Source organism: Crinia signifera, chromosome 2, assembly GCF_055691185.1.
Source record: "Crinia signifera chromosome 2, ASM5569118v1, whole genome shotgun sequence".
Classification (NCBI taxonomy): domain Eukaryota; kingdom Metazoa; phylum Chordata; class Amphibia; order Anura; family Myobatrachidae; genus Crinia; species Crinia signifera.
The window spans coordinates 204372740-204385741 of NC_139218.1; the positions used below are offsets into that span (position 1 = coordinate 204372740).

Below are 13002 nucleotides of genomic sequence, written 5' to 3' on the forward strand. Positions count from 1 at the left end.
TTTTGTTCTGAGTTGATATTAGTGTTCTGGTGTGGTGAGACCATTGTCAACAAGGCACCTTGCAGGTTGTTGGTGATTCCACAATGGTGTGTGGTGTGATCACATGGCATGGGTTGCTTTCGCTGGTCTGCCTGAATCAGTTATTGATTTGTGACCATTTTCAGCCGGTCACAAAGCCACACATAGGCACACACACACAAATGGAATATTAAACATAGAAACATAGAATTTGACGGCAAATAAGAACCACTTGGCCCATCTAGTCTGCCCCTTTTTTTGCAGTAGAATAATGCACAAGATCATCATTCACAAGTTGTCCAGTATTGGTTCAAGGAACATTGAGGAGAATGCAGGCAAATATGATGCAGCCGCCTGGTTCGCCCGACATAAAATCCAATCGATCAGCTATGGGATGTGATGGAGAGGTCCATTCACACACAAGATACTTCACCTGCAAATATCAAGGAGCTGTCGGAAGCTATCCAGGTGGCATGGTTTAATGTCTCTTTGGAGGTCTTACATCCACATGTTGAATTGATGACAAGTTGAGTAGCTGCACTGTTGACAGGCAAGAGGGGGCCCACACAATAATAGGTACCTCTCCCATGACTTATGCACTTCAGTGTAAAATCCAATGTTTCACCAAAAACAGTTTTGCTTGTTTTTCCAATTAGGGTTTAACCCCTTCAGTGGTATGCCCGGAGATTTTTTGGGCTGAGCTGCACTGCTGGCTGCCCCGGCAAATGTCTGTGCATGACACTGATTCCTAGGTGTGCACCAGTGGTACCTTCTGAGGTGCATCATCTGGCAGCACCACCCAAATGTCCGCTCCCTCCCAAATGCCCCTGAGCACTCGACGCAGGCAGGAGCAGATGGGAAGCAGCATCAAACCTGCAGTGGAGAGCATTTCTGTGGCAGTGGTGAGCCATGCCCCAGAAAACCCACAACTGGAGGGGTTAATGATTACTTAAATTTGTAATTGTTAAAAAAAATTAATTAATTTAAAAATATATTATTAATAATGTGTTTTTTATTTGTTTGTTTTTGTATTGTTTAGATTATTTCAATGTTACCTATGCATCACAAAAACGTCTTTAACTGCTTGATCTCCTTCTTGGGGGAGTTGTTAAGTAATTCCGTGCAGAACCACTTGGATATTAACATTTTAGGTAAGATTTTTGAATTTCTAAACATGTCAATATATGAAGTTTTTAATTGTGTTCTCCTTTTTGGAGGATTCAAATCTTAAGTAAAAACTGTGGCCTCTGATGAAAGCACTGCACCAATATGAGCATTGCAATTATACAATAAGTGTAAGCATAACAAACCCTCAGGGCACATGAATGACATTTATGAGCACAATGTTGCTTCATTTAATTTTCATTAGAGATAAGTGGTTTGGATTTAATCAATTATGCTCCCATTTCAAAATGACATCTTTTTGGCAATCTAGCTTGTATTTTGGATAAACCAGTAAGATAAAAGAAAAGTTGATTTTTTTTAACTTTTTTTTTCTTCAACTAAAAATGTAAGAGTTTTTAGTTTAATATTATTTTTATACTCTAATTGTAAAAGTTATCAGGAATTAATTACATAGTAAACAAAAGCAGTGAGGGATTATAAATAATACATTTGCAACATTATTTACACCTAAAACAAAATTTATGTTTAATTTAGGCATATGCAAAAGTGTTGTATTTTTCTGGTTTTATTTTTTTATTTTTTTTAATCACTGACTCACTTACTCTAGGTGTCCATGACTAGTCATTTTCCAGCATTATGCATATTCATTATTATATACAATTTAGTCAAATATAAATGTCCATGCAAGGGCGCCTCCTATGACACCACCAGTGTTATAACAAATAATATACTATTTATACCTGTTAGTTTTTTGCTCTAGTCGCCCAAGCCCCTGATGAAATCATTGTGGTACTCTCTAGAGCAGGGGTGGGCAATCACGGGCCTCCAGCTCTTGATGAACACGTCCCAGCATGCATTGCATCTGTTTCAGCATGCCCAAAGAGCAAAACTAAGGGCTGCTTATTGCCCATCCCTGGTCTAGAGCTATGCTACAACTTGAGGAGACCTCACTCTTTTCTTGTTCTATTGGCAACACTTTGTTTTAAACATATGTATATTTCATCTTATTTTTTATGAGGTCGTCTTGCATTGATATTTTTTTCTTCATATTTTCCCTATTAAAAAATAATACAATTAAAAAGAACCCATGGTAGAAATCTTGTGTGGAGTCATTAATGGTTTATTATCAGATAAGCTGTATGTTTTTGAATATCTTTGGTACAGGGCCACTTTTATATTATTTATTGTGCACTTGCTCTAGACAGTATTTTTATTATGAACCACTGGGCTTTTAAAGTGTATTTTCAAACTCACAATTGTCTGATATACATAATATAATAATAATAATATAATATAGAGGGAGAATCTAGAGTCCATCACTCATGGTTTGGACAGCAGAAATTCAAACTCGCTCACATAAGTATCTCTGGATTCTCTGTGCACCATGGTAGCTGCATTGGTTGGAGGGCTGGTCCTCTGAACTTATGTGTGTGTGCAGCAAGGACAGTGTCATGGTTGTCTCACAGCATTGAGGTTTTCTCTTTGTTTTTGGCAGTAGAAGTCTCAGCAAGTTAGCGCCTCTCATAACATGTAGTTAGGCTGTGCAGTTAGAGCTCCCCTCCTATGCATTGGAGAACATTTACCTTGTGCTTGGAATCATTGTCCTGCTGAAAACTCAACATTCTCCCAAGCTTGGTTCTCTAGCAGACTGAAGCAGGTTGTCTGTACTATCTCTCAATGCATCATTTACTGCTCCTGCACAAGTCTTGTTCGTGCTATGCCAGTTTTGAAGGACAGCCTTGTCTAGGCACTGCCTGGGTGGTATGGCATAGCTTCCATTCCTGCACATTTGATCCAACAAAGAACTTTGTGATCAAAGTACTTGGATATTATTCTGTAGTGTTTTTCTATATATTTGCATGTCTATAACATTTTACATTTTCTTTGAATGCTCTATGGTCTTCATTGTCACACTTTCTTCCGTAAAATCTGACCTTTTAATTGATTGTACAGGTGAAACTTGAAATCATTGTTTGGCAATAGCTTTTATCCGTGTGATCTTGGAGCTTCCCCAGCACTGGGTTTAATACTTTTGCAGGCATTTTTCATTCTTTTTTTACTGTTAGGATAAAATCAACAGACACATAGGGGCAGATGTTGTAAGCAGTGATAAATTGGAAGGTGATAATGCTCCAGTCAATCAGCTCTTAACCCCTTGAGTGGTGGGTTTTGCTGGGGCAGGACAAACCTACCAGGGCAGGTTTGTCCTGCCCCAGCAAAGCCCACCACAGGAAGTCCCTTACCTCTGCTCCAGCGTTAGTACCCTGGAGCTTCCCTGCCGCCAGCTGTCCCTGCTGCCTTAGCCGGCCGCCTGTCACATTCAGCAGTGACGTCGGTGGCAGGCTGGGGGATGTTTGTGGCTGCTCGGGAAGACTCGGGTGCCTGAGCGCTCCCGAGTCCCCCCTGATCCGCGCCGACCATACCCCAGTCTGCCGCCTACGTCACTGTAAAATAAATGACAGCTGGCTGGCAGGAAGGTCAAGGGAGCTCCGGCATACCGATCGCCGGAGCAAAGGTGATGGGGGGGGACTGCAAGGTTGTGATGGGGGGTGGGCTTTAGAGGTGCTGCGCCAGTGATGACATGAGTTTTTGGTGTCTATGTCGACTTATGTCAACATGGATATTGTATAAATGTACCACGTCTTCTTGCCATGCTTCTGGCACTGTACCTCGCTATGCTCAGCACACTATTATATTCTCCCTCTATGTCCACTTGGATAGTAAAGTATGAATAATACACTGGTTCTGAAAAAAAAGTGAAAAACTCATGTCAACCTTTTTCATGTTGACCTCTTGTGTCGACCTTTGGCCTGTTGACAAATAGTGGTCGACCTATTTATTGTTGACCTGCCAACCGCATCTATCCCATACTGCTTGAAAATATACTTTAAGAGCCTACAGGTTTGCAAGAAAACAACACTCTAGGAACAATCTGCACAAGTGCCTTTTGCAATACGAAAACATGTCTGACTTTTTCAGGGGATGAATACTTCTGTGAGCCAATGTTGTATATAGAAATATAATATAAAATAGAAATTTTATTTAAAAAATTCTAAACTTTCTATTTCCAGCAAGCATATTTGGAAACCTTTTACTGCGACCTCCACCTGATCAGTCCAAACCCAGCAACTTGGACAAGAGAAAGTGCCAGGAATTTGTTCAGCAGTTCCTCCAATGGGCAGAAAGCTCATAGTGTCGTGGGATAACCTGTATATAGTAACATACAAGAAGCAGAATTGATATTCCTACAGATGCAGGCTTGAATTAAGCCAGTCACAGAACCTGTGTAATTTCTGAGTGTATATAGAAAGGTTATTTGAGACCATGACAGATGGCACTGTGCCTTATGTGACCTAAATATTCAAGTCTTATGGGGCCTACACACGTAGGGCTGAGTGTTCTGAGTGATGCTAGATTGCTCAGATCGCTCAGCACACATTGCTGCACTGTCAGGACCAGTGTTCTGCACTATGCCCCTACACAATATTTAGGCCCTTATTCTAATCGGATCGGTACGGCCCGCGTGCGGCCGTACCGCCGATGTTTTTACTCTGCACATGCGCAGAGGTGAATCTGCGCATGTGCAGCCCCCTTCGCCGCAGACGTATTTCGTCCGCCGCAAAGGGGGCGTATAGGGGCGTGAGAGGCATCATGCCCTCATTTCCCTATGTGTACGCCCCGCGTTTCATGGGCGTTCCCATGCAAACGCGGGGCGTATGCATGGTAATGAGGCCATGACGCAACTCATGGGGGCTGAAAGCTGACGTCGCCGGATGTCAGCTTTCAGCCCCCATACAAGCTACCACACGGACGATTGTCCGTGTGGTCTCAGCTTGCGGGAGCTGCCGCGGCGTGCGGACCTGCCTTCGATGGTCGACGACCATCGAATGCAGGGGGCAGCTCCCACCATGGTGGAGGCGTAGCCTCCACCATTTTTATGCGGATCGCCAGCCGTCCGTGTACGGACGGCCGTGGCGATCCGTAGGGTGGGCGGGGATTGGTTTGTGCGGCCGGAGCCCCGTGTGCGGCTCTGGCCGCACCAACCAGAATAAGGGCCCTAGTGAGATCGCTTAGAAAATACCCCTAATCGCTACGTGTGTAGGCCCCATTAGAGACACAATGACTACTATTGAGCCTCCAAGTGCCTGTATCCGTCATTCCTTTTTTCAGCTGAGAAGAACCTTAAATGGATCTCCATATAAATTACACACAAAATGTGCCAGTCCATAATCCATTTACTATAGTTCATGCATGAGTCTTTACCCTCTAGCTTACCCGCTCACGCTATCTTGGGGTGGGGGGTTCAGACACATATCTCCGTGCAGCATCCTTCAATATATATAGGTACAAGAAGAATCTGATCACAGTTATTTTCCTTAAGGACCTTTATAAAGGCTAGACGTCTGAGGGACACATTATTTAAGTGAATTTGAAAGAAACTTGTAACTGCTCATACTAGACCTCTTTAAGATGCCACGGGCATTTTAGGATATATATAGCACATTTTAAGTTTCCAAGTGGAACATTATTTCACAGTCAACTGTGGTTTGAATGAAGTCAATAGATTGCTCCTAATTAATTGTTATGCACTAACCCTATATGGACCAACACATTCTCAAAGTCAGAGGATTATTATTGCAAATATACCATCATTGCAGTGGATTTGAGCATGTCACACCTAATTTGTCGAGTGGAAGCTGGGGCGTGCTGCATGTAAGGGTGGGTGAAATATGCATGTGCCACAGTCGCAATTAGGTTATTATGCAAACATGTTTGATTTATCTTATTTATATCATGGTCACATTATATCATTAATTAGTCAAAGGTTTGCTAATGTTTTACCTGAGATACGCTGCCGTCCTTTGTCTCGAGGGGGTAAACACAAGTGACGATTCTAGTAGCCTGTCTGCTGGAGAAATGTGCATTGCCAAAAACTTGGTGATGGGATTTTTCTAATGGGAGCCTGGTTTTATACAGCCAATAAAATATATGAAAAACATGGTGCTGCAGAGACACGGTGCAGTAACCCCAGGTCGATATTCCCTGCACAGCCTAGGGCTGATATCATTCTAGTGTGACCTCTGTACAATACAAATTACATACAAGTGGCCTGTACAGTATTTGATGCAGATATATTTTGTATCCACATTACAATTAAGAAAAGTGCACATTATATTGATCAGTATTTACCAATATACAGAACAGGCATACATACTAATGTCAAGGGCATAATGCCAGCTCTTAAGCCCCGTACACACGGGGGGAGATATATTGCCCAGCAATATATTGCTAGCAATATATTCCTGAGCAATATATTGCCCAGTGTCTCCTTTGCATCAGCGACCAGAGATGGTCGCTGATGAAAAGGACCTTTGCTGGGGGAGCTGCAGAGGTAATTAGCTGGTCGCAGGAGCAAGCTCCTGCGACCAGCGATTACAATGGGGCAGAAAACGGGAGCGCGCACCCGGCGATTTATCGCTGGTGCGCACTCCAATCACTGGCAATATGGTCGCCTGCAACCATATTTCCAGCGATTATAGCCCCTATCGCCCCCGTGTGTACACAGCATTAGAGGCGATTTTACAATAAAAACTTTCAGATTTCACTCTAGTGGCTTTATATTGAAGACTTCCAAACTTGTGATACAGTAATTTAGTAATGAACCCCACAAATATCTGGTAGCTTGTACAGCATAACACTATACAACACAACGCAAAGTTTCAATCTCCTTCAGTGGTTCTGTGCAGTCTTTTTGTGCTCGGGAGAAGATTTAATTGGGATAGGAAGCGGTCACCTTAGATGTCTCTACCCATTCTCCTGTATAGCAATGGCCATTCACCAATCAGGTCGGATGACCGCTCTAGTAAACGGTGTAATTTACCAATCAGTGCAGTAAACATTTATTAGTTACTTTGTCAGTCAGTCAGGGCAGGCTTGGCAGAGACCACTGTATTTTAATGCAAAATGTGAGTGAAACCATTTTTTTATAAGTTTTGCAAAAATGCCAGTTCTAAATGTTTGCCAAACGAGGACATTGTTTTTAATGTAAGATGTCAAGCAAAAATCGAGTTTCTAATTATGTCTGAGATTTTACTGTTTTTATTTTTTAACCAGTGTCCGCTAAAAGTTATATGTTGTGTAGGACTATTGTATACTGGATTTATAAGCAGGGACTAAAGGCCCCCGTACACTATGCGATTTGGGCACGATTTCACCCGATTCGGATGAATCGGGCCGTGAAATCGGCCCAAATCGCACATGCAGACACCCCGTCCGATCCGATGCGCGGTCCCGTGCGCATCGGGGTCGGGAGGTCGGACGGGCTGCACATAAGATTTGCTAAATCTTATGTGCAGCCCAGTCCCGGAGCCATGCGGGGGATGCCGGCTATAGAGAGCCAAGCAGGGGGAGGCTGCATAGGGAGCCAGGCAGGAGGCACTTGAAGCTGTTGTGGTGGGGTGACAGCGGGAGCAGGCTGCCGGGCAGGGAGGATGACACTGGCTGCCGGGCAGCGGTGGGAGCCGGGAGGAACAGATAACTTGGGAAAAAAGCCCATACAGATGACTAGCAAGGCATTGATTGGCTGAGGCCTCTCTCAGCCAATCACTGATTGGCTGAGAGAGGTCTCAGCCAATCAATGGCTTGCTAGTCATCTGTATGGGCTTTTTTTTTTTTTTCTTTCAAGTTATCGATCTGTTCCTCCCTGCCCGGTGCCCTGCTCCCGCTGTCACCCCAACGCAACAGCCTCCTCCTGCCCGGCTCCCTATGCAGCCTCCCTCTGCTCGGCTCTCTATTATCCGGCATCCCCTGCCCGCTGATGTCCCCGCATGGCTCCCTCCTCCTGCAGCTCCCCGGGGACTGCATATGATAAATCCATGCGATTTATCATATGCAAACCTTGGCACATCAAGTGCCTAATCGTGTGTCCCCCTCCCGGGGAGCTGCAGGGTGAAATCAGGTCCGACTTGTCCCTAGGACAAGTCGGACTAATGTATGGGGGCCTTAAGAGTAGGCCTGGCCAATTCAGAGGGCAAGGTTTTTCTACAAATACTGTACATGTAATAAGTGTGAGGGGGGAACTGTGGGCAGTTGGCATTTCTGCTTTTCCATAACTGTCCCGTACCCCCCAGACAAGCATAGACTCATAATGACTTGATAAGCAAGTCTATATCTGCCCAGTTCAAAAATGCAGTTTCTCCTTCATCCACTAGGTGTCACTGGAGTTACACTGGGGATAGCATGTTTTGGAATCTGAACCATTTGTTGTGCCATTTGATTTTTTTGAATTAATTTGGTTGAATTAATGAGTGAAATCACCATAACTGTCACAATTACTTTGGAATTCATATTCCAAAGTAATTTTGAAACACAGTAGTAAATTATTCACAGTATGCACTCGGGGTCGTTGACATATGTTGGTCCAGATGATACAGGATAAGTGGCCAATGTCCATTCTTAAAAAGAAAGTTAAATAAACTGTGTGTGCCACCATGAAGGGGTTCTGGCCTGGGCCCCCTTCAGCCAATAGCCCCCTCAGGTGCCCCTGTATTACTTGTCTGAAGAACTACATGCGGACATAAGAGATCCATGCAGACTTTTATATGCCAGTTCTCTGTGCATGTCAACTTGATGGCAATATTACTTTTTATTTGAAATATACAGATCACTAAGTATGTAAGCCTGTATCAGGACAGTTAAGAGTGGATTGGCTGGTACTTCATCTCTTTCCACTGTATCTCTTTCCCAGTCTTAGTACATCTCCCTCATAGATCGTAAAGAAAGCCTTATGTAATCTGTAACAATATTCATGACTGTGCAGATATGAAGAATTGCATAATATAAATTTTGTATGCAGTGTTGTGAAATGCATTGTTATTTATTTTGGCTAATCCCTGATTAAGCTGTAGATTAACGCTGTATGAAGTTGTTTAATAATTGCTAACAATACCACTGACAGGCATTTTTTTTTTTTAGCAACATATTAAACCAGACATGTGCTTACATTCACTCACTACTAGACTGGAGATGGCTATTAAACAAAAATCAAATTGGTCAATCCTAACATATGCGATGGGTGCAAGGTGCTGTTGCCGCGGAATTTCATTCCCTGCAATGGCACCCGATCTTGCACCCTTCTCAGGCTGGTTTCAGCCTGAATTTGTGCAAAATTTCTCCCTGCCCAATTAATTCAATGGGGTTAAATAGTTTCAGAAACCATACTATTGATTTTCCAATAATGTTCAAAAGTAAACATTAATTGAAAATGGCTTTTTATGCAAATGAAATTACTTACAACTTCACAATAAATACAACCTTTGTATAGACCAAAATCCACCTGTATGTATTTGTGTATTTATAAACATGTAGGAATATGTGTAATTCAATGAACCGTTTTGCCCAATTCATAGATATCATGCATATCATGACCTACAGTAAATTAATAAATTATTATCCAGAAGGGTATTATCCACAAAAATATAGGCTAATTAATTTTCTGTCAAGTAAAGGTTTTGCGAGTTTGTGCACCGACCATGTGGCCAGCTTCCATAAAGGCTTGGGTAACCAATAGAAAGACTGTATTCTAGGCCTGGCCCTGTGTGGAGTTTGCATATTCTCCATATGGGCTTCCTCTTGGTACTTCAGTGTTCTTCCACAATCCAAAAATATACTGGTATGTTAATTGTCTCCTGACAAAAAATAATCCTAGTGTGTGCTTGTCTACATATATTCATGTGGGATGCGGTCAGTTTCCCGGCAGTCGGAATCCCGGGGATCAAAATCACGTGGCGAGCGCAGCGTGCCCGCAAGGGGGGGGGGGGGGGCATCCACACCCCCCCCCCCCCTTGTCGGGATTCCGACCGCTGGGATTCCATACCGAATCCTTTCATGTCAGACTAGATGCGTCAAGTGGGTCTTATCTGCCATCAAATTTCATGTTTCTGTGCCATGAAATTAACAAATGTACAGTATAACTTCAAGACATTTAGGGAATTCAAAGTGAACACTTCACCTATTGCCATAGAATTCATAATGCTCGTGCCCAGAACATTAGGCATGTGCAGACATATATGACTATCACTTGTGCCTGGATGGGCAGAACTGGGTAGGATAGGGGTGTTCTCGCATAAGCCAAATCTAGAGAGGAGGCCTTTGCACAATTGAGGATATATGCAGACCGAGAAATAGATGCAATTACACTTAGGGGGTTATTCTGCTTCGCTCACATGCTCGATGTTTATGAAGTGCCGAGCCAGGTGCGTGCGGCCACGGCGAACAGACTGCTCCCACCCAAGATTGCGGGGGGCTTCGGTGCTGGGGGACTCGCCCATGGCAACGGCAGCTGACAGCACCGGATGTCAGCTGCCTGCCAACGGCATAAATAGGATGTTTCTGTGACCGTAACCACATACATATTCTACTATTGCTAACCAGAATGCATCTTGTGAAGTGCCTGTGGGTAGAAATATGCAATTGTTATACCCATTTTGAGACTAAAGGCCCATACACACTTTCCGATTTTCAGCTAAAAGCCGCTCAAACTTCATGTTTTCAGCGGCTTTCAGCTCAAAACTGCCCCGTGTGTATGGTCGTGGAGGTAAGTGGTGAGGCACACTCCCGCATCATCGCCAGGAAAGCCTGTTCATCTGCTTGTATTACCAGCAGAAGAGCGGCTTTGCATAGCTCTGCACTATGCAAAGCCATCCGCCCCCCCCCCCCCCCAGTGGCTGGCAGGGGGAAAGCCGCTCAGTGGGTATGCACGAAGCGGCTTTCCCCCCTCTGTCCATGCACGCTGGGCATAATTGCCCAGTGTGTATGGATCATAATTCTGAGTCAGTCCCATAATACAAAGCTCTACAATATCAACCTTCAAATAGCTGCCCTAATTACATATACTCGTTATAGTTAATATATTTAGAGATCATTAGGTGGCCAACCATGTGTTACCAATGCCAATACATAGGTGAGCTGAAAAACCATGTAGTGCAGGAGGAAAGGTTTAGCACATATCAACATACATGCTATCATGTATATAATATATTTGCTGTATGTCTCCCCAGGGTATGGCATTGTATATCAAGTGCCTGGGAGTCAGCATAAAGCTTCACACACTTCTTCTAAGCAGATCCCTGGGCCCCCAATCACACACACATCTTCTAAGCCCACCCCTGGGCCCCCAATGGCACACATTTGTTCTAAGCCCACCCCTGGGCCCCCAATAGCACACACTTCTTCTAAGCCCACCCAGGGCCCCCAATGGCAAGTTTCATATGAGACACAGGGCGGGTTTAGGAGAATATGATGCTTATGCTGATTCCCGGATGCTGCATGGCGCCCAATATACTGTATACAGCACTGGCAAATCCCAGGGGAATTATCCAGCACTTATTACATACGTGATAACATATATGTTTCTATGTGCTAAGCGGTCCCCATTTTAACGACATGATTGCTGCTGGTCTTGCCTCTCTCTTTGATGATGACCTTATCTCACACAGGTTTTTCATTTTTTTTTGTTTCTTATGCATGCTGGATAACTGAATGGAGAAGATTATGTTTTATGCATATATAATGTATATTTTTAATCATTGTTGTTATTATAAAATCATTTGTACAAACATTTAGCTAAATATACTATTTCTATATTTTTACATTGTGTTTGGATTATTTTTTTCACTTTGTAAACTGCTCTAATGATATTTTAAATACTGTACAATTATTTCTACATTGTATGTATTCCCAGGATACTTAATATTTGTATTATGACTAATATATTATTTAATGTTTCGTATATATCTTTCTAAATGGAGGACCAAATGTAAAATACATTTTGGAGTACAGGAAATTTAGAATACTAATACTAAATAAATAATATCTTTTTGGATTTGTGTTATTGATGTGATTCTCTGACTACAACAACCTGTATCTATTTGTTTCTCATTTTATTCCTTTTGCTGTCATGAAGTCGGGAGTTTTGTAGGTTCTTATTCTGATGAATGCACACTTATTCATTTTTCACATGCCAAATCATATAACTCTTTAAGGACCCCCAACAGTTTACATTTTCCAGGGCACCCAACAGGATCACAGGTGCACTTATTACACAGTGACATAAGGAGGAGCTAATTATTTCAATTTTAAATCTGTGAGGAGACCTGAAAAAACATGCACTACGTAGGTGCTCGAGGACCGACTTTGGGAACCACTGAGATAGACAAACCTGTAAGTTACCATGTGCTACAGATGTTTTTGCCACCATTGTTGCTGCAGTCATGTTAAGCAGCCCTTGTAGTTGCACCTAGTCCTGAGCAAGTTTTCTGACGCCGAACATCCCCTAAAAGATTCTACAAAATATCTCCTTTCTTTATTGATTAATTAGCAATTGCTAATGTGCTGCAATTAAGAAGAGTAGATTGGGTCCGGAGCTGACATCAGTAGCCCTCCCATAAAATTCCCAGACACTCCGTTCAAACAGAAGGGACCCTCCTCCAAGCACAGGCTGTCTGTTATACCCCTTTCACACCAGCCTAAATTCCCGGGTTGAGTCCGGGAACAACCGAGTACTACCGCTGGTGTAAAAGGTACCCGGGACAAATTACCAGGCTAATTTGCCGGCAATCCAACCCTGCTAGGTAGCAGGGTTGTTCCCGGAGACCTGGCTGGTGTGAATAGGGTATGGTATACTTACCCGGGTTGCCGGTCCTCAGTGTTCTGTCCGGCCGGGAATCCACATAGGCGGCAGGCACAAATGACGGGACAGGCGGTGGATTATGATGACGCAGCTCTCCGGCGGCAGTGAGGGCGCCGGAGAGCTGCGTCATCTTCATCCGCCGCCTGTCCCGTCATTTGTACCGCCGCCTG

At 43.4% G+C, this 13002-nt stretch overlaps 1 protein-coding gene across 8 annotated transcripts in view; it reads left to right on the plus strand.

The window, feature by feature from the left end:
- Nucleotides 1-7680, plus strand: part of INPP5B (inositol polyphosphate-5-phosphatase B) — a 152204-nt gene extending 144524 nt beyond the window's left edge. For all 8 annotated transcript variants that reach the window (XM_083173575.1, XM_083173573.1, XM_083173576.1 and 5 more), the window contains 2 exons: nt 1058-1169; nt 4215-7680. In XM_083173575.1, the coding sequence (XP_083029701.1) occupies nt 1058-1169; nt 4215-4336 (234 nt within the window). In that variant the 3' untranslated portion in view covers nt 4337-7680. The remainder of the gene's footprint in view (nt 1-1057; nt 1170-4214) is intronic.
- Nucleotides 7681-13002: the final 5322 nt, after the last annotated feature.